At 41.7% G+C, this 22,500-nt stretch overlaps 1 protein-coding gene across 4 annotated transcripts in view; it reads right to left on the bottom strand.

The window, feature by feature from the left end:
- LOC311034681 (phosphatidylinositol-binding clathrin assembly protein) overlaps positions 1-21,589 on the bottom strand; it is a 141,743-nt gene extending 120,154 nt beyond the window's left edge. For all 4 annotated transcript variants that reach the window (XM_084042625.1, XM_084042627.1, XM_084042626.1 and 1 more), the window contains exon 1: positions 20,135-21,589. In XM_084042625.1, the coding sequence (XP_083898751.1) occupies positions 20,135-20,264 (130 nt within the window). In that variant the 5' untranslated portion in view covers positions 20,265-21,589. The remainder of the gene's footprint in view (positions 1-20,134) is intronic.
- Positions 21,590-22,500: the final 911 nt, after the last annotated feature.

Here is a 22,500-nt window from a genome sequence, read left to right as displayed (position 1 = left end):
GTAATACAAACTTATCTGACAAATAGCTTAAATATACAAAGAAATGACTGATAGCTGATCTACAAGCTTACAACGTTCTAAGCTTTTAGATCTGCTATTTCTGCTTTTTCTTTTTGACGATTATGCAAAATAATTGCGATTAGACGATTATGTAATAATTGGGACAGGCCTATATAGGGCTGCAGCTATTGATAATTTTCTTAGCGATTATATACTATCGATGACTTTTTGATTAATCGAATAATTGAGAATTTCTCTGGGAAGCGTGTTCTTGTTTGTTTTTATACATCACCGCATCGATGCCAAAAGAAATTCGAATAGGTGTTTTATAATGAACTATATCGATTCGTCTGATTGACCACTCAAGCCATGCTAATCTAACTCTGAGAGTTTTTTGTTGTTGTTGAAATGAACAGTGTGAGAGCCTTGAAAGCAGCAGTAAGCAGGTCAGAGAAAACCCAGGGTTGATCAATTTGCCCCTTCAGCACTAACATTGATCAAGATAAAATATGACTGTCCAGGTGAATTCTCTTCAAATATCAAACCCTGCACGCCCAAAATCCCAACCAGAGATCCAGTTAAAGGACAATGTCCGGACTAAATAACATTAACAGAACAGGCTCATTTTCCTACTTATATCCTACTTATATCGATCCCAAATGACTGGCCATGGGGTCTATTTGCAGAATTGCCCCCGTCGTCTAGTTTCCCAACTCTTTACGCTCTCCAAGAGTTAAATTATCGTTAAACATCTGCATTACTTAAGTAAGAAATATGAGTACTTTTTCCACCTAACCAGTTGGGTCGGTGGATCACCGTGGATGGCAGCATGTAGCCCCTGGGAGAGAGCTGTTAAGGGTTTAAGTGTCTTTCTCAAGGAACACTTCAACACATTAAGACATCGCGGGCGGGGCGGGGCGGGCGGGGAGGTGAACCGGTGACCTTTCTGATTACCAGACTGCCTCTCTACTACCCACTAAGATACGACCGCCCTGTACTGTGTGTCTGCCTCTGTTACGTCTTCATGTCCCTATGGTGTACGATATGTTTGTTATCTCTGACACACACAATTGCAAAGAACGCCCACATCGCGTACAGTTCAAAGAAAATGCCAGCATATCGCACACAGAGAGACAGAATAGACACAACCACACAATGTACATAACCACACACACACACACACACACACACACACACACACACACACACACACACACACACACACACACACACACACACACACACACACACACACACACACACACACACACACACACACACACACACACACACACACACACACACACACACACACACACACACACACACACACACCAGAAGGTGTTTGTGGCTAATCTGACATCAGATGAACAAGTGTTGTGGTTTTAACCCATTAAGACCGGGAACGCATCTGTGTCATTTTAGATTTGAGCTGTAATAACCATTGTTTTATACTTTGACTATTCAAAAATAGCAGATATACAAGCTCGTATCGCGGCACTCGGTACCGTGCTACAAGCTTGTAGATCTGCTTTTATTGACATATTCTACACATGTCTTCTAAATCATAATAGTTTTCTTTCTTATGTTGCTATAATATCAGTGGTTCTCAAACTTTTTTCATGTGAAGAACACCCAAAACGATATGTATTTGACCGCCGACCCTCATCTCAAAATATTTAGTTCCAGGGACCCCCCAGAAGCAAAAATGAGTTCAAAATGTTCACTTAAAAAAAAATATATATACAGTATATATATTCAAAGATGTGCACACATTTTCAAGATTTCAAGACCAAAGTAAAAAAATAATGGTTGTGGTTCCACAGACAGGTTTGAATGGATTAACGTAGCAGTTTGTCAACGTGCTGCCTGCACCAAGTCTCTCTGGTACTGAACAGAGGGATGAAAGAAAGGATTACCTTTCTCTCTCTGTATCTCTCATATATACACAATATACACAAACACATCTCTTTGTGTATATTGTTGCTGTCGGGCAGAAGTCTTGTATGTCCAAAATCGTTCCTTTTCAGGAAATGTTCCAATTAATTTAACGCATCAATAAAACAAATAACTGTTTTTGTGGCGCGTTTTTTTTTTATATTTGAAAATGTGTGAGAATCTTTCAACATGGAAACGATGATGACGACTATGCAAAAATAATCGCGATTGGACGATTATGTAATAATTGTGACAGGCCTAGCCGCACGTTGTCCTAACACTCTTCTTTCCCGGTGGAAAACACACACACCTGACCATACACACACACACTGTTGCCTGCATTGGAGCAGCCCCGCCTCGTACTCAACAGAGCTCTCATCACTCCATTCGTCTCATAATGCTCCACTTGAAAACAGTTTGCGGGTCTTGTCACGGTGTCAGCTTGCTGCAGATAAGTGCACAGAGCCTCCTTGAACGGGTTTTGACTGAGAAATACGAGATGTGTTGAGGACAAAAAGTCAATTAATATTGCAGCTTCCTCTTTCAATCTACTCCACACACTGCATGCGGCATGCGCGATTTGGCATTGACTTTTGTTCAGAGCGGCCAGCAAAACAGCGTGAGTGCTGTTTGGAAATATGTCCTTTATAACCCATTTAACGCATACTGTGTCATTTTAGTTGTTTTTTTTTGCTATAACCATTATTTCATACTTTTGGCTATTCAAAAATAGCAGATATACAAGCTCATAGCGTGGCACCGAGTGCCGCGCTATGAGCTTGTAGATCTGCTATTTTTTGTATATCTTTGAATATAATGTATATATATTTTATTTTTAAGGCGAACATTCGTAACTAAAATCTTTGCTTCTGGGGATTTTACAAATGTCTTCTAAATCCTAACAGTTTTTTGAAAAAGACTTCCGTTGCTATAATCACTTTTTCATGTCAAAATGATATGTATTTGTCCGTGGACATCTCAAAATATTTTGTTCCAGGGACCCCCCAGAAGCAAAGATTTGAGCAGAAAGTGTGTGTATATATTCAAAGATTTGCACACCTTATTGTTTTTCCAAAAATAGCAGATCTACAAGCTCATATGTCAGCTATTTTTGAATAGCCAAAGAAATCTAAAATGACACAGATGCGTTCCCGGATTGAGTGGGTTAAGGCAAGTTAACAAGGAAAGACAAAGGATACCAATAGCAAACCCTCAAAGCAAACAGCCAGTAAAGTCTTTATGATCACATGAAGAGCGGCAAATCTATTCTGCTTGGCTGGTCATTCAGAACCATACATTTCCTTCAGTCAAAAGATTGTCACCGTCCCTTCAGTGTGGGACTATTATGAAGGGCGGAAAGAAGGAGTCAAGTGACTTGCAAAAAGTACTGACCCATAGAGTACCGGTTGACAGTTAATCAATATTAGGAGTTGCCCTGAATGTTTTATCATCCTTATGTGTGATGTGGTCAGGAATGAGGCACTTGAACTTGGCGAGTTCGCTTATCCTTGAGAGTAATGTTGAGATTAACAGTACCACCAAAATGAAACTTCTGATCAAATATATATTCATATCGTGCCTGCCAACTTGAGTTATGCTTTCTAGATAGAAAAAAAAAAGATATGCTTTCTAGCTATTTTTGAAAAATCGTGAAAATTTGTGCAAATCTTTGAATATAAATATTTTTGGAGCGAACATTTGTAACTCAAACCTTTGCTTCTGGGGGTCCCTGGAACAAAATATTTTGAGATGGGGGTCCGCGGCCAAATACATATCATTTTGGGGGTCCTTGAAATGAAAACGTTTGAGAACCACTGCTTTACAGCCACCTTGAAATGCTATCCAGACACCACTACACTACTGGATATACTGCACCTCTTCTGTATGGAGTGCTTTTTGGTTCAGAATTTAAGTGTCCTTGATTTTTAAATGCGGCTGAAAAATGTGCAATTAAAATGTGATTAATCACAATTTAATCACAGCAATTCATTAGTTAATTTCCTTATCGTTTGACAGCCCCAATATACAGAGACAGAGAGAGATGGTGTATATCTGTCTGTCTGTCGTCTGGCTGAGACAGGCTTAAGTACCACGTCCCAATGCTCACACACACACACACACACACACACACACACACAAAGTTAATGCCAGCCAAAGGCTCTCACAAAACAGCACCCTAAAAATAACCCAGTATATCAGCACACATAGACACAGAGATAGAGCAAGAGAGAAAGAGAAGGGGGCATAGAGAGAGAGAGAGAGAGACACGCTGAGGACATTACACCTTTGTTTCTGTGCCCAAAACACACACACTGTTTTCCAACACACACATACTCATAATCCTCTCTTGCTTTTATACGCACACACACACACACACTCACTGATACACTCACTCTGTCTCGCTCTCACACTTTCCCTTGGGGTCCCTCCCTACCTCCCTCTCCATCACACACACACACACAAGCACACGCACACGCACACACACAAACACACAAACAGACACACACACACACACTCCCCCTTGGGGTCCAGTTGAAATAGACATCGTCAGACAGTCTGCAGTCCTCTTTTCACCACTATTCTGAATATGAACAGAAAGTGGGTTGAGCACACGCCCGTCTCTCCCCTCTATATAGGCATCTGTCTCTCTCTCTCTTTCCCCGTCTGCATAGCCCCCCCCGTCCCCCGTCCGCCCATCTGTCTGTCTGTCTGTCTGTCTGTCTGTCCAAAGGTCTTGTTCCCGCCTATCAGTTCTCCCGGCCCCAGCCAGACAGGAAAGCTCATTGAGAAGGTCAACTCCTAAACCCATTGCATTATGATTGATGTTTCCCTTTACTTTTTAAGTGCTCGGTGAGACAACTGAAAGCGCAAATTATGAGCTATATATATAAAAAACGTCTAATATAATCTTAAGGTTTTATTAGAAGGGCATTCATTTACAAAAAAAAAAAAACACAAAAAGTTAGAATATGGAGTGAGAGGTTTCTGCCGGACAGCGACGATATGATTCATTAACTCATTAAGACCTGAAGCCGATTCTACAAATGTCTTCTAATTCCCAACAGTATTCTGAAAAAAACCTATGTTTCTATATCAGTGGTGCTCAAACTTTTTCATGTCAAGAAACTCCAAAATGATATGTATTTGGCCGCGGACCCCCCATCCAAGATATTTTGTTCCAGGCACCCCCCCCCCCCCCAGAGGCAAAGATTTGAGTTAAAAATGTTTGCTTAAAACAATACATATTCAAAGATTTGCACACATTTTCACAATTTTTCAAAAATAGCAGATCTACAAGCTTGTAAATCTGCTATTTTTGAATAGCCAACGTGTACAATAATGCTTTTTTATCTCAAATCAAAACGTGACACAGATGTATATGCATGGCTCCATGTATATGCAGTGATTTATTTGATTGACGTTTCGGCTATTTTGTTGATCACTAGGAAGGTCAAAAGGCCCAAATCAAATAAATCACTGCAAGATTTTTCCCCAAGGTCAGCACCTCACCAAAGCCCTGGGAGTGCGTTACCGTTCCTGCTAACAGCTAAACTATTAATATTTAACATGAACATACTGGTGTCACGCACTGAATATAGTACATCCACAAAGTCACATGGCGGAACGCAATGCAACTTGAAGCAAAGTGAGCTTGTAGATCTGCTATTATACAACACCCCACACAACTAATATATCAAGCCTTTAACGTTCATTATTTCATTTAAAGCTTTTTTCCCCCACACTACGCCTATAACATTTTTTTAAACTGGATGGACCCACAAAATTGTATTTACACATATTTTTGGTACATTTAATAAAAGGTACTTTTTTCTTTTTCTTGAAAACATTTTCCCATGGACCACCAGTAATTATGCCATGGACCCCTAGTTGTCCATGGACCAATGGTTGAGAAACAGTGTGCTGATATACAAGGCAATTGGCTCTATGCACAGCATCTTTTTGATTTCACCCCCCTATACTGGAACCAAATGGACCCGGGTTACACACCTGTACGTAAGGGGCAATTTGTAACCCCTTCAAGGAACCATGAGGGTCCCTGGACCCTAAATTTGAGACCCACGGCCACTGGTGTAGCAGAGTGTTTTCAGTGAAAACAACATGCTCAATATCAGCACCTTGACTCTGTTTGACCAGAATGGAACAGAGCCTTCATTAGAATAGGATCATTGGTAAGACCTGTGAAGGAAGTAAGGAAGAGGACCAATTTATTTCCAATATGGCTGCTGTGAGTGTGCATAGAGTAGTGGTTCTCAAACCTTTTCATGTCAAAGACCCCCAAAATTGATATGTATTTGGCCGCGGACCCCCCATCTGAAAATGTTTTGTGACAGGGACCCCCAGAAGCAAAGATTTTTAAATGTTCGCTTAAAATATATATAATATGCACACATTTTCAAGATTTTTTTAAAATAGCAGATCTACAAGGTTATAGCACGATGAGTTTGTATATCTGCTATTTTTGAATCTAAGTATAAAATAATGTTTTAAAGGTAGGGTAAGTGATTTGCTTTGGTTAAAATAAGTGTTAAATAGCTCTATTGTCTGATAGTACTCATTGCCATAGAGTGTTTGTACAGTATTAGAAGTCTCCTTGTCTCTCCACCTCTTTATTAAACAGAAAATGCATTTTTGTTTCAGTTTCATTTCCAATTTTATCCAACCAGGACAGAAAACTCAATCAGGATATAGATTAAAAAAGTGAAATTGGAAGTGATGACACTAAGAAATGAGCAGACAAAATTGGAACTGGAACACTATACAAATTAAGCTTAAAAATGGGTACTTTCTCCTGATTGGCTGAGATTTTGACACCTACCGAAAAATGTATTTTCTGTTTATTAAAGAGCTGGAGAGACAGGGAGACTCCTGTTACTGAACAAACACTCTATAGCAATGATTACTATCAGAATATAGTATTTTAACCTTTTAACAAAATACTTTTTGTTTTAACCCAAAAATATCACTTACCCTACCTTTAAGTGGTTACACAGATGCGTTCCCGGTTGTAATGGGTTAACAGAACATGGATATACAGTAGATGCTACAGTTTAGTTTACAAATACAAAATGGCACCGAAAAGGTGTAGGCTGAAGCGGAGGGGTATTATGCTACGTAAATGCTGGTAAATTTGTATCAAAACAAAACAAAAGCACAGTAATATTAAATCTGGTAATATTGTCTTGTTCTTGTTTCGTGTGCGTTTACAACAACTTGTTTGCGGTGCCTCCGGTCTTGGCCAGGACTTCCCTCGTAAAAGAGACTTTTAATCCCAGTGGGACGGTATCCTGGTTAAATAAAGGTTAAAATAAAATCAATAAAATAAAGGAGGCATACTGGGGTGGAATGCACTCTCCAGTAACTGGGTGTGTGTGTTAAGTGGTTCCAGGTTAGACTACTGTTATCCAAACACCACAGACTGGAAACACCCCTCCCTGTCTGCATAGCACAGATAGGCATTAGGCACACTAGGAAAGTTTGTCTGTGTGTGTGTGTGTGTGTGTGTGTGTGTGTGTGTGTGTGTGTGTGTGTGTGTGTGTGTGTGTGTGTGTGTGTGTGTGTGTGTGTGTGTGTGTGTGTGTGTATGTGTGTGTGTGTGAGAAGGATATAGAGACAAAAAGCAAGACAGAAATAAAGGTATATATAGAGGGAGTGTGAGCGTGTGTGTGTGTGTGTGTGTGTGTGTGTGTGTGTGTGTGTGTGTGTGTGTGTGTGAGCGTGTGTTTGAGCGCATGTGTGTTTCTGTGCGTGTGTGTGTGCGTGCGACCATGCGTGCATGTGTGCATGTGAAGGAGACAGATAGAAATAAATATATATATATAGCGTTCGCACGCGCACGTGTGTGTGTGTGTGTGTGTTAACGTGCATGTGTGTTTGGGAGGGTTTTTGGGTGTGAGTGTGTGTGTGTGTGTGTGTGTGCCTGTGTGTGTGTGTGTGTGTGTGTGTGTGTGTGTGTGTGTGTATCAGACCATGGTAGCCAAGGTATTTAGGGATGCACCAAATACCACTTTCTCAGTCCAATACATAACTTTGAGTATCGTCCAACACCAGAGAACCAACCTAGCATTGCAACGTTTTAAGTTTTAACCCATTACAACCGGGAAATCAACCGTGTCATTTTAGATTTTAGCTACACACATATATATATATATATATATATAGCAACATTAGTTTTTCAGAAAAGAGGTTCTCAAATAAATAAATAAAAATGTTGAATCATTTTTGAATTCCTTGACAAAAATCTTCTCTTAGGGGTCCGCGGCCAAATATATCTCAACTTGGGGGTCCTTCGCCCGAAAAGGTTCGAGAACTACTGATTTAGAAAGCATTTAATGGGTTATATCTACACAGCCGCATGATTTTTATGCGGACATAATCTACATAACGTGCTGCTTGGGGGCATCCTTGTGGAAATAGTAAAGTTATTAATGATGTATAATAAAATATAATATTTATACGTTCAAAGCTAGGACACAAAGTCCCTTCTCCAGTCCATACCTTTGCGTATGAAGTAGAAATACATGAAACGTGACTACATTATGTCATACGACTTCCTTTCAGACATTATATTGCACATGTCACCCGAGTGATCTTTTTTGTGAACTATAGGGCTGGGTATTGGCAAAGGACCTCACAATATACAGTATGTATCACGGTACAGTGGTCATGATATGATTCAGATACTGATACTGAATACATGCAATATAGAGTTCTCAAATTCTACCCGAACCCGACCCGACGTTTTCGGGCCGGGACGGACATTTGTGCTAATTAGTCGGGCCGAGCCTCGGGTTCCGTGAAAAAAGAAAATAAAAAGAAAAAATATTTTACCCCCAAAAAGAAATTTCAACTGCCCCTAGCGGCCGAACGGTAAGGCAGATGGAAATGGCAGTGGATGCGTTGGATGCAGCTCAAAGTGAACTTTACTCATATATCTAGTTTGTCGCGGTCCGACCTTCCTAGCCTGTGTTATAAAAAAAGAAACTGTCGAAAATGGACATAGAATGTTTAAATCGAGCTGAAAATACAACCTACTGCATACTACCTTACATGATCTATCTATAAAATGCAAGAATCTCTGTGCATTACATACAGTATGTATGCGTACATACTGTATATGTTTGTATGTACGTATGTGCATATGTAAGTTTTATCATGCATTATTGTTTTAATGGTTCATTTACAACCAAAATATAGGCTAGGTTTTTTAGCAGTTTTTGGCATCCCTAGTTCCCTACTAGATACTGGAATGGATACAAGGCACGGAATGGTCAATAATAGTTTTGTGGAAAAAATAATATTGTAAAATAATATAGTAATACATAGCTGTATAGATGTCTTTGCACAGCCCTACTACCAACAGCCGTGTCACGCATCGACGCATGTATTATGACTCTGAATGGGATGTCATAGTTCTATGGTCACCGTCACATATGTCCTACTTAAGTCTTTAAGGACATAACGGACCCGATTCCAATGACTGGTATCGGATCGGTGCATCTCTAATGCTTTCTGTACCCTTACATGAAAGTCATGAAACGACGCCTCTATTTTTAATTGATTTCTCACATGCATGACTCACCGGAGTCTCTGACACAGAGGTGGCACACACTAGGAAGCTAGTCAAGGTGACCTGAAAGTGAACCTTGTTTGTTAAAAAGGTGTCATAAAGTTTTAAGTGGGCAGGGCTTCACTGGAGGTGAAACAGAGATTCACACACACCCCCACTAACGGCTAATAAACAAGTGTTTCTACCTTCCTCTATCTCCCTCTCAGACTGTCATTCTGTCATCCACACCGTCTTGTTATATCCCCTGTCTGTTTTCTTCACCCAGTCTCTCTCTCTCTCTCTCTCTCTCTTTCTCATTGGTAAAGAGAGTAACACGTACACGCAGCGGTGGAAAAAGTACTCAACTATTTTACTCTGTTGCGAGGCATGAGCTTGTAGATCTGCTTTTTTTTTTTAAGTTAGAAAGATTCAAAGATTAGTGCAAATCTTTGAATATATATATACAATTTTTACTCAAATCTTCTGCAGTGGGTCCCTCGAACAAAATATTTTGAGATGGGGGGGTCCGCAGACAAATACATATCCTAACAGTTTTGTTTTGTTAGGATTTAGAAGACATTTGTAGAATCCCTAGAAGCAAAGATATGAGTTGTTCGCTTTAAAAAACATATATTCAAATGTTTGCACACATTTTCACAAACTTTCTAAAGAAATAGCAGATCTACAACGTCATAGTGCGGCACTCAGTGCTGCGCTATGACCTTGTAGATCTGCTATTTTTGATTAGCCCAAAGTATAAAATAATGATTATAGCTAAAAGAAAAATTGACACAGTATGCGTTCCTGGATTGAATGGGTTAAATCAATGGCCATTTATTGTACAGTAGTAGTGAGCCTTACCGAGCCATGTGGCCCATAGGTCAGGAGCCTATCTCCTGTTTCTGTAGCGTGAGGCTACAATGAGACGTACAAGTCCACCCCCTGGATATGACGCTAGTATGTCGCAGGAACTTATCCCCCATTGCAACCCTTGATGCTGAGTGCCAAGCATTGTATCTCATTTTAATAGTCTTTGGTATGACAAACCCCGACCTCCCAGTCTCAGGGCGGACACTCTAACCACAAGGCCACTGAGCTGGTATTGTAAAGAAGTAGTATTGGCCTATATTCTTGTTGTAAATGAACCTTTAAAAATAAAAATTACACAAGCCCTGAATATTCGGAAATTCTGAATGTCTATGGCATCCCTAAGCACACCACATTAATTTGTCATGCGAGCGAAGCCTACTTTTCAATGTTTTGCTAGGACTCGGCCCACATTTAGGGCCGTTTGTGTGCACTGCCGCGTTTCGCAGAAACGGACCAAGGACTGAAGAAAATGCCTGAACATGGCCCTCATCGACGACCACAGCCAAAATAAACTGCCCTGCCTTCAGGCTGCAGACAGACGGACCCGAGTTAAAAATGGAAACACGGGTCCGACTTTAAACGACCCTAAAGCAGGCTAAAGAGAGGGTGGGAAATGCCCTTCAGCTCCTGGCCAGTGGCCACTGGCCAAACAGTGGTTAAGTAAGTTGTGGCTGTAACTAGGAAGTCTGGTCCCTCCAGTTCGGTGGGCAAGCCACCGCCATTCGAACGTCCTTTTGCAAAATTCTTAAAAGCTAGAAGAGTAGGAGCAGCAAAAAAAAGAGAATTTTGTACAAAGCCAACAACTGTCACCACAGTAAAACAACAACAACCTATTCCAGGGTGTTATTAGATAGAATAAAAGGACCCCCAAAAATTATATGTATTTGGTCGCGGACCCCCATCTCAAAATATTTTGTTATAGGGACCCCCAGAAGCAAAGATTTGAGTCAAAAATCTTGCCTTTAAGAAAATATATATATTCAAATATTTGCACAAATGTTCAAGATTTTTCAAAAAAATAGCAGATCTACGAGCTCAAAGCTGAAGCTCAATAGCTATGAGCTTGTATATCTGCTATTTTTGAATAGCCAAAGTATAAAATATGGATAAAGTGGTTACACAGATGCTTCCCTGGTTTGAATGGGATAGCAGCACCTTGATGTCATGCTTATTTTTTTAAGCGATATATAAATAGTTATTATTGCTAGTAGGAGTCATTCTGAGGGGACTGGACTATGAACGTAGAGAGGCTAACTACAAGTGATGACTCACAACAGCACTTTCTGAGAGATGTGGACGGACGAGAGGGATGATTAAGTATTTAAATGTGTCCTGATAACAGGATGTTCACACGTGATGTGAAATAATCATAATGCTGAGGTGGCACCTTGTGCGTGGTTAGCTCAAACTCACTGACACAAGTGCATCGTAGCACTACAGAGAATTGACCCGGCCTTGTTTTGACACGGCTAAACAGATTAACTCATTCAGTGCCAGAAAGAAGACATTGTCTATAGCCGGCAGTGCCAGTGATTTTCGAGTGCTTTAACTCACCTTTGAAAAATCATAGAATATTATTCTTCACAACGATCGACCCACCGATTGCTTTAAAAGACGTAAGGGGGTCTTTTAGACTCCAAGAAAAAATGTTGTGCCGCCACGATCGTCCATTCCATAGTTGTGGGCAGTTGAATGAGGGGTGGTTTCGCCCCAAAACAACAGAAAGCAGAAAATAAGGCAAAAATGGCGTTGACAACCTTAAAATAAAATATTATAATAATAATAATTGATTAAATGCAAATATCTGGATCGACATGGGAACCAGATCCAACTGACCTTTAGTTAAATATTTAAAAAACATATATAAAACAAACGTGAAGAAATGGTTAGTACTAAGATAGCCAACTGGCAGTGTGCACAAAAACATTGGGAGCTGATTGGTCTAGCGGTTTGTGAGATTAACTCCGGACCACAGACAGATAGACAGACAGACCGACCGTCTTATAGACAGCTATAGCCTCTTCCAGAGCCACACAGTGAAAATGATAAAGATAAAGGAAAGGGCACTTTTCCTCAATAACATGCTTTTGCTTTCCACTCTCTAGCCAAGATTAGGCCACCACGCTCTACTCATGGTTTGTCAATCGATCAACCAATGAAACCAGCCGATCCCCCTCCACTCGACCGTCGATCAATCAATCAATCAGTCTACTCCTCTCTCTCTCTCTCTCTCACAGTGTCCTTAAAAAGGTCTGAGTCAGACTTCCTTTATTCACGGTACAATACAGGAGCTGTACAGGAGGATATATCTAGGTGGTGATGGACCAAATCAACGCTCACACACACATAGTGACATCAATACACTCTGACAGACTGACACACAGGAACAGCAGGAGTCCAACACCCCATTCAATGGAACGGGAGAGAGCAGGACAATAACCTGACTCTCACTATACACATCTTGGCTCAATACGTATGGATTGCTGGGCTGAGTGTTCATTCGTTTGGACTCTCTCACTCTCAAGAGTCAAATTAACCCATCACATCCGGGAACGTGTCTGTGTCATTTTAGATGTCTTTGGGCTATTCAAAAATAGCATATCTACAAGCTCGTAGCGCGGCACCGAGTGCCGCGCTACGAGCTTGTAGATCTGCTATTTTTGAAAAGTCGTGAAAATGTGTGCAAATCTTTGAATATATATATTTCTAAAGCGAACATTTGTAACTCAAATCTTTGCTTCTGTGGGGTCCCTGGAACAAAATGTTTAGAGATGGGGGTCCGCGGCCAAATACATATCATTTTGGGGGGTCCTTGACATGAAAGAGTTTGAGAGCCACTGATTATAGCAACATAGGTTTTTTCAAAAAAACTGTTAGGCCTCAGGCCTTAATGAGTTAAACCACATTTAAGCCCTTTGTTGTACGAAAACAGCCAATCGACGAGTTCGTAGATCGGTTGTTTGCACTAGAAAGAAGAAAAATTAAATAAGTAAATTTAAAAAAAAAAACATTTAGAAAATGTTTGCTTATAACGACATGCCCAACACCAGGGACGCCAGGTTGAAAGCGATTATCAGCACACTTAGGATTTCACCCCTGAGTACTGTAGGGTGGTTTGTTAGTTATGTTTGGGAAAAGGTGAGGCTAGGGTAATTAAGAGATTTTCAACGTTCATTTTGTCGCGTAGTTATATTTATGACACTGATTGCTGTGCTCTAGCCCTCCAGCTGATTTCTCCTTCCCGTTTCCCTCTGCCAACTGAACTCGGGTTGACACAAGCCAGCTGGCTTGTGGCTGGCTGTTGCTGCCATGACAACACTGAAAAGTACAGGCGTTGGGCTAAAGTAGACATGGGGGGGTGATTTAACCCGTTACGACCGGGAACGCATCTGTGTGTCATTTTTAAGATTTCTTTGGGCTATTCAAAAATAGCAGATATACAAGCTCGTAGCGCGGCACTAAAAATCGTGAAAATGTTTGCAAATCTTTGAATAAATACATTTTTAAAGCGAACATTTTGTAACTCAGATTTTTGCTTCTGGGGGTCCCTGGAACAAAGTATTTTGAGATGGGGGTCCGCGGCCAAATACCTTTTTTGGGGGGTCCTTGACATGAAAAAGTTTGAGAACCACTGATATAGCAACATACCTTTAAAAAAAACAACTGTTTTAGAACTGGATTTACAAGACAGTTTTGTAGAATCGGACTCAGGCCTTAATGGGTTAATGTCATAACTTCTCCATAGCAGCTTGAAAGACAGTGAAGCAATCACAGTGCCCTCAGCACAATGCAGTTGGGGTACGGCAAGTGTGTGTGCGCGCGTGTGTGTGCGTGTGCGTGTGCGTGTGTGTGTGTGTGTGTGTGTGTGTGTGTGTGTACATAAACACAATACTGCACTTCTCACCTTGACAAGATGCAAGCTGGGAGACTGAGTGCAAAACTAGGGCTCTGACACTGACGGTACAGATTTTTATTACTGCAGTTAAAAAGCATTAAAACGTTAATGTGTCCCAGTGGTTCGGCAGTTTACAGTTAGCGCACCCTCTCTCCATCCCCATCACACACTCATCATTTCATATCTCACACCATTATGCACTCCTAGAGTCCTACAACTTTCACCAGTCCCCCCAAAAAAAGATTATACGATACACATGAAAGCTATAATAGTATAATAATTATTTTATTATTATTATTATTGTTTAATTAAATAATGAATTAGTGAAAGGGCCTTTCTGTGTGGAGTTTGCATGTTCTCCCCGTGTCTCCTAGGACCTAGGGTAGTTAATATCCTCACACAAACATGCAGTAATCCTGGTCACTATACTGCCTCCCCCTGGTCAGCCAGGGCGCCTGATGGAGGGGAAAGGAACTGGTTGGAATAACGTGTTCCTTCCACGCGCTACATCTAACCAGGGAACCTCCCCCCTGTCGGGTGATAAGAAGCGGCCTGCTTGCTCCTCATGCATTTGAAGGAGGCATGAGCTTCAGCTTGGGCTCTCCCTAGGCTGGTAGAGGGAGAGTAGCGCCCAGGATTACATAGGCAATTGGCACTGGGTGAAAAAATATGGGTTACAAAATCGTGGGATAAAAAATATTTAAAATAAATAAATAATGAATTAGGACATAATGAGCTGTATAAACATTAATGTGGTTATTAGAAAATACCCACACATACATGGATAAAAGCGTGTGCACACAGGCATGGGCACACTAGAACTTACTCTCTCTCTCTCTCTCTCTCTCTCTCTCTCTCTCTCTCTCTCTCACATACACACACACACACACACACACACACAACTTAGGTCTATGACCAAAGGCCAGCCAGCTCTCTGACAGGCCATCAAACATGTCAAACTCCCATTATAACCTCACAAACATGTCATATGCACACACACACACACTCATTGCAAACCACCATGTAAAGTAACTAAGTACATGTACTCATGTACTGTACTTAAGTACAATTTTGAGGTATTTTTACTTACTAGGCTACAGTATTTCCCATTATCAATACTTTTACTTCTGCTCCACTACATATCAAAGACATATATTGCACCTTTACTCCACTATTATGATTTGAATACTTTAGTTACTAGTTACTATGTAGATTTTGATTATTATTACAAAATCAATTCAGACTTAAGTATACTTTGGCAATTTGAAAATAGACGATCTACAAGCTCACAACGCGTCGCTTCAGATCTGAAGGAGGCGTGTCTGAAGCCTGTCCTGGTACAGGAGTCTCCGGACGTAAAAGCAGATGACGTGAGCTTGTAAAACTGCTATTTTCAAAATGTATTTTTAATACATTTTGATTAAAACTTGTGAAATGGGACCTTTCTGCATAATTGAGTACTTTTGGTACATTTTGATGCTAATGCTTTTGTACTTTTACTCAAGTAAATGTTGAATACCGAACTTGTACTTGTAAACAGACAGATTCCTACAATAGGGTATCGAGTACTCCTTCCATCACTGAACGCCCCCTCCCGCCCCCCCGCGCATGATGTTGGTGGAGCCGCTTCAAACCAAAGGCAGAGGAGAAGTCATCATTCTTTGTCCGCGTGTCACAAGCCAGGAGTAATTGAGGTGGACAGTCCCAATCATGAGACTAAATGGCTTTAAAAAATGTAATTTACTTTCTCCAGCCGTGCGTGAATGTCAAGGCGCCGGCGCCGACACAAACAGGAGCAAGCCCCTCTCTCTCTCTCTCTCTTTCAGAGAGGCTGCTGCTTGCTTACCCTGGCCCTCCTCCAATGAGGCCAGGTTCAAATGCATCCGCCGCCAAGACAGTGGTTCTCAAAGTGGGTCCTTGGAGGGGCAAAATTAGTTAATATAGCGTCACAATCATTGTAACCACTTTATCCATATTTTATACTTTGGCTATTCAAAAATCGTAAAGATTTTTTTCTTCACGACACAATTAAATCGTTAATCGCAATTATTTGAGTGACAATTAATTGTCAAGTCAAATTAAATTGCATAATCGTGACAGCCCTACTAAAACCACAGGGTCTAATGTCAATTATATTATTTTCCTAGCAAATAGTTTCCTAGCAATATTGGATTATCTAAATTACAGTAAGACATTTTAAGACCACTTTATTATCCATTTCATAGTGGCTAGAGTGAAATATAGGTTAAGACCAATTTTGCCAGTAGAATAAACATCATGAATGGCAGACAAGAGGATGCAAGGCTGTGTGACCTGGTGGATTTCTATGCATCAGTGCATTTTTTAAAAAACATTTTCAAGACATCTGAGATTGAATTTAAGATTATTTTAAGACCTCTATAACAGAATGTAACCGTTTTTTTAAACTTTTTTCAGGACCTGCAGGAAACCTGTACCAATCACAACAGTATATCAATAAGTCGTAACGTTATTCCCTGGCCACCATCTATCATAAAAAGATGTCCAAACATTTTAAAACAGCATCTACAAAAGGCATGTCCTAACTCAAAATATATTTACATTCCCCGCGTACCACTATGCTAACAGCTGCTGAACTCTACATGGCTTCAGTGGGCTGTTATAAACATTATTTGGGTAATTTGGCTACTTCTAGGTGCAAATATCCCATTGTTTTCCCAACTTGCATTCAGAAAGCCCCCCAGCTGTCTGAGGCAAAATGTGTGTCACCAATGAAAGCCAAGAAGGGTGACACACGTGTCACTGTTCAAGCAGAGCAAAGCACTTAGAATGGCAACCGGACTGGCTACTATCCTCATCATTACATCATATCAATGATGTTTGATTGACTAAAGGTCAAGGTATCTGACTGACTGACTGACTGACAGTGGTGGAAAGTAACTAAGTACATGTACTCAAGTACTGTACTTAAGTACAATTTTGAGGTATTTGTACTTCACTTTAGTATTTCCAATTTCCAGTGCTTTTACTTCTACTCCACTACATCTCAGAGGCAAATATTGTACTTTTACTCCACTACAATTATTTGAAAACTTCAGTTACTAGTTACTTTGTAGATTTTGATTATTATTACAAAACATACATTACCACTTCAGCCCTGTATACATTTCGGCCATTTGAAAATAGCCGATCTACAAGCTCACAATGCGTCACGACGCGACGCATTGTGAGCTTGTAGATCGGCTATTTTCAAAAGATCTTAATACATTTGACTTGAAATGGGACAGTCTGCATAATGAGTACTTTTACTTTTGGTACTTTTAAGTACATTTTGATGCCAATACTTCTGTATTTTACTCAAGTAAATCTTAAATTCCGGACTTTTACTTGCAAAAGAGTATTTCTATATTGCAGTATTGATACTTTCACTTAACTGTCCGTCTGTCTGTCTACCAGACTGGCTGGGAAGAATGACTGGACCGTCTGACTGTCTGAATAACTGCTCTCCAAACAGCCTTATCTTTGTCACCATATCAACGGGGACAATGAGACCTGCAGCCTTCAAAGAGCCTTTTGCCTCCCAACAGTTAAATACCAGGAAACAGGTTGGCAGCTGCCGGGTGGGCTTGGTCATTAAACAGACGGTCACGCACTCAGAAGGTCACAGATCCAATCCCCCCCGCCCGCCCCCCTCCCTCCTCCCCCTCCAAAGAGCCAGGTACAGGCTTCATTTGATATGACCCTCACACACAGCACGTGGGTTCTCCATCCTTTGTGGCCCTTGCACTCACAAAAGGGAAAGGAGAAAAATCAATAGTCTGCAATGATTAAGCGAGGCACAGCTTAATGGCAACCAGCGAAGGCCCTGGCCAAGTTCACAAAGGAACTGTGACAAAAAAACACGAATGTTCGTGTATGTTACGTGAGCGGGCTCCAGTCACCTTTGTGTGTGAAAGACTCAGGGACAAATAACGGATGTGATGCAGGCAACTTCAGACACACACACACACACACACACACACACAAACAAAGAAACGTGTAGCAAAGGTACCGCTTATGTCATCATTTGAGATCTCACTGCCTACACTGTCTCCAGGCATGACAGGAACGAGGATGCTATGCACAGTGTGCACTCCATGCTGGCACATTCACACTCCTCCCGAGTCCCTAGACAAGGCTCGAGTGTGTGTGTGTGTGTGTGCATGCGCTTTCCAAACCAGTTGTCTTAAAAAGAAAATAACACCCCCATATCGCTGTGATTTGGCTGAGACACACAAGAGGGAGCACTCATGGCGCGTGGAGAGGGAGCACTTGTTTTGGCTCAATCTGATAATAACCAATCCCCGTCCTCTCCACTGCGGCTCGTCATCTCAGACGGCTGTGTCGACTCGCTCTTCTTTGTGACACAAAGGCCACCGGCTCCCTCAGCGCAGGCACTCAGCTCACCTGCTGGCAGCTTGCTCGGGCGCGCGTCATCGTGAGAGAACCTTAGGCCTCTCTGTTGGTACACTAGCCTTGTTTCCAAGTGATATAACCACTCATGCATGGATGACGCATTTGTTGCAAAAAACCTTTCACCTAACCCAGATTGTTTAGTGAACCAAAACGTGCGGTTGTTCCCCAAAACAACCGGTTTGGTAATCGCTTACACACACACGGATGCTTTTTTTCAAGGTTTTCATGCAGGCCATATGTTTGGACTTTGGGGAAATCTATGTCACTGATATTTTTTAATACAAAAATACGTGATTTTACCCCCTAAAAAATACAGAGCTCTGTCTCCAGTCGCTTCTCAGCAGCAGATTGAGAACAGCCCGTCTTTCCTGGGCATGTTTATAATTACAATTGAGGCATTTCGCCGCAACTCTTACAAAGAGTGACTTATTAATAGCTACACGCAGCGACACAGCACAAGTTTCAGCTACTTGATCACCAATACCGAGGACTATACGAGAATCACATTGCCCTGGCATTATGTCTGTGATCCCCAGCCAGAGCATTAAAGAGTCAAGTGTGAGAGCGGAGAAGAGGGTGGTGGGTCTGTCTAGGACAGTGGTTCTCAAAGTGGGGTCCTTGGGGGGGGGGGGGTCCACAGCAAAAGTAGGTAATATAGCATCACAATAATTTGAACCACTTTATCCATTTATACGTTGGCTATTCAACGATAGCAGATGTACAAGCATGTCACTTTTTGTTTTTTACATAAATCTTCTCTTCTGGGGGTCCCTGGCAAAATATTTTCAGATGGGGATCTGCGATCTGCGGCCAAAAACATATCAATTTGGGGGTTCTTGACATGAAGATGTTTGAGAACCACTGCTCTAGGATAACCTATGTCCAGGCTGCAATATGATGATGATGATGATGATGATGATGATGATAGTAATAGTGCCCATCACTTTCTCCCTCGCTGGAGGCTTTATTTTCCTCATCAATTCTTAAAATGCCGGTGTGTTCACATTATCGTAGGGCAGGCCGGACCATTACTGTCTAGTCTAGCCTCTACACAAAATCAATGCACAATCTATAGAGTCCAGAATAGATCAGCCCTGCCTGCACATTACCTTGAATGCCATGCCTTCAGAGAGAGACGGATTCACTGGAATCCACTGTGAAGGAATGTGTGCTGAGATAGGATAGGACCGGTCTGTCTACTTGGAAAAAGTAGCCTGATTTATACTTAGTTGCACACTGGTGTTGCACGCCATGCAGTAAATAGCAGATCTACAAGCTCACAACACGTCACATTCGTGACGCGTTGTGAACTTGAAGATCTGCTATTTACTGAGCACGAGTCACGACACTGGCACTATTGGTATAACTAGGGCTTCAGTAGGCTTACACAGCAGCTCACTCACATACTGTAACTCATGATTGATACTCACAATCGAGATGCTTCTTTTTGGGTCCGCTGACTTCATGTGTGGTTGCCTTGCAGACGGCCTTGCTGATGGCTGACCCGGTCATGCTGTGCTGAGCAGCCGCGATCCGATCTGTGATGGACTGGCCCGACATCCTCTCTTGTCTCTTTCCTCGCCTCTCTCAGCTAAAATAGCACAATAATGATGATCCCCGATCAATGGATCTCGTCCCTGGGGGGGGGGTCGGATTGGACAGACGTGACTTCACTGTCAAGTGGAGGAGGGAGGTGGGTGAGGTGAGGGTGGAGGGGGGTTAACGTCAGAAACCCCTCTTGATTCTGTGTTTTTGATCAGGTCACACAGGTGGCAGCCAGGAAGGTCAAAAGTCAAACCTCTCTTGGATGTAAAGCCAGGACAACAGTGAAAGAGAACCAGCAATTAAACGGCTAATTGGTGGTTCTGGTTCTGACTTTGTTATTATCCCTTAACAACTATATCTCGTCATCTACTCTAGTAAACAACGACACACACACATCTAAACACACATTAACACCACTCACTCACTCTCTCTCTCTCACTCACACACACATACACGCACACGCACACACACTACACAACACGACTAATCTAAAGCCTCTAGTTTGTGTTAGCTAATGTTTCCGTCGAACCAGGAAAGAGTCCCAACACGGTGGTGTGATTTGCTGTAAACACTGGAATTCACTTTCTGGCCACAAATAAACATAGCTAACCTGACCTGGGTTGTTATTACTTTAACTCTCTTGGATTAGCCTTGACGAGATAACAACACAAAACAAAAACGTAAATCCCCCGGATTAAGAAATCAAAAAAAGTCCTTTTTTGTAGCAACAACCGAGACAGTTAAAACAATCACACAGGAACAGGAGGAGAGAAAAAAATCCACCAGAGTTCCTCCTCCACGTCAACTTGGCTTGGGCTTTGACTAACAGCAAAGCTTTAGTTTAGAAATGTGTGCTTAAAAAAAACTCCATGTGTTCTTACACATTGTGTAAGAACACACCAAAAAAAAAAGAAAGTCAACCAGAGGAGATTATGTCGGCGGCTGGTGGCTGGTGGGCAGCCCGCTGACAGCTGCTGCTTCTCCGGGGAGAGAGGCGACAGAGAGCCGGTGGTTGGGGTTAGCCTCTCTCTGGAGGAGCTAGCGGTGGAGGCTAGCCGTGTGAAGCTAGCTTCAAGAAGTGCCTTGAATTAAAAAAGAAACCTCCAAACCGATGGTTATCAAAGTCAAATGACAGTCTTATTCGGCCGGCTTGGTCCTTCTCTTTTATTCTCTTCCACGGCCCCGTTGGTGTCAGTTTTAAGTGTTGCCGTTCGGCGGCCGCCTCGACATTATCGGTTTGTTCTTTCGTTTTAGCGACACCGTCCAGCAGCAGCAGTCTGTCCTCCACCGGCTGTGTGGAAGAAGAAGTCTCTCTCTCTCTGCTCGGTCCGCTCCGCTGGGCTGGCTGCAGACTGGCTGACTGACTGGATGGCTGGCTCTCCTGCTGCTGGCTTCCATCCCATGGCCTGGAGGGACGGGGCGGACGGTCGGCTGCGCCACGATTGGCTAGTAGCGGGTTGTCAGGCAACCGCTGGATGTCACATAACTTTACACAAACTACAGAGAGAGAAGAGATATAATGTGATATGATGTTATAGTTACAGTATGATTGCATGATTGGAAAACCGGTCAGATTGAAAAATGAGTGCTCGTTTTCTGCGAGTTCGCCTCCCGCGCTTCCCCGCTGCAGGTCCCCCTGTCAAAAAAAGAAACGATGTCTTGGAGGTACCAGACATGGGGGGGGGGGGGTGATTTACGATTCTGCCCCTATCGGGACAAAACTCGGACGGCGTTAGTCGGCTGAAGGTGACTTCGCAAAGCACCTTTTTCAATCTGACTGACATAAGCATGTTTCTGTTTGTATTTTTAAGTTAATTGTACAGTCATATTTGATTGCAAAGTTGCAATGATGTGATGTTACACAGTCGAGCTCTGTTTACAAATGACTTTTTTCTAGTAGGCCTATATCTTAAATATTTTCTAAGATGCTCCTTGTAACGCAATTTTTTTTTTTATTGGTTACTTTTTTTTAAATATTTTTTGTCATTATTTTTTTATTTTTTTTGCGTTCGCTTCCCGCGTTCGCGCGTCTTACTTGTACATACATCACATTTGTGTGTATTTGTTTATATTTCACACTTGCTTTGGCTTATGTAAATGTTTTTGTTTGTTTACATAAGTTTATGCCTGTCGTATGAAATGTGCTACATAAATACATTTGAATTTCCCATGCCAATAAAGGAATAAATCATTTTTAATTGAATTAAATGTAATTGAGGGAGAGAGAGAGAGAGAGAGAGAGAGAGAGAGA

Source organism: Gymnoscopelus microlampas, assembly GCF_963454915.1.
Source record: "Gymnoscopelus microlampas genome assembly, chromosome: 19".
NCBI lineage: Eukaryota > Metazoa > Chordata > Actinopteri > Myctophiformes > Myctophidae > Gymnoscopelus > Gymnoscopelus microlampas.
The sequence above is the reverse complement of the archived record's forward strand: the minus strand, read 5'-3'. Positions and strand labels throughout refer to the sequence as shown.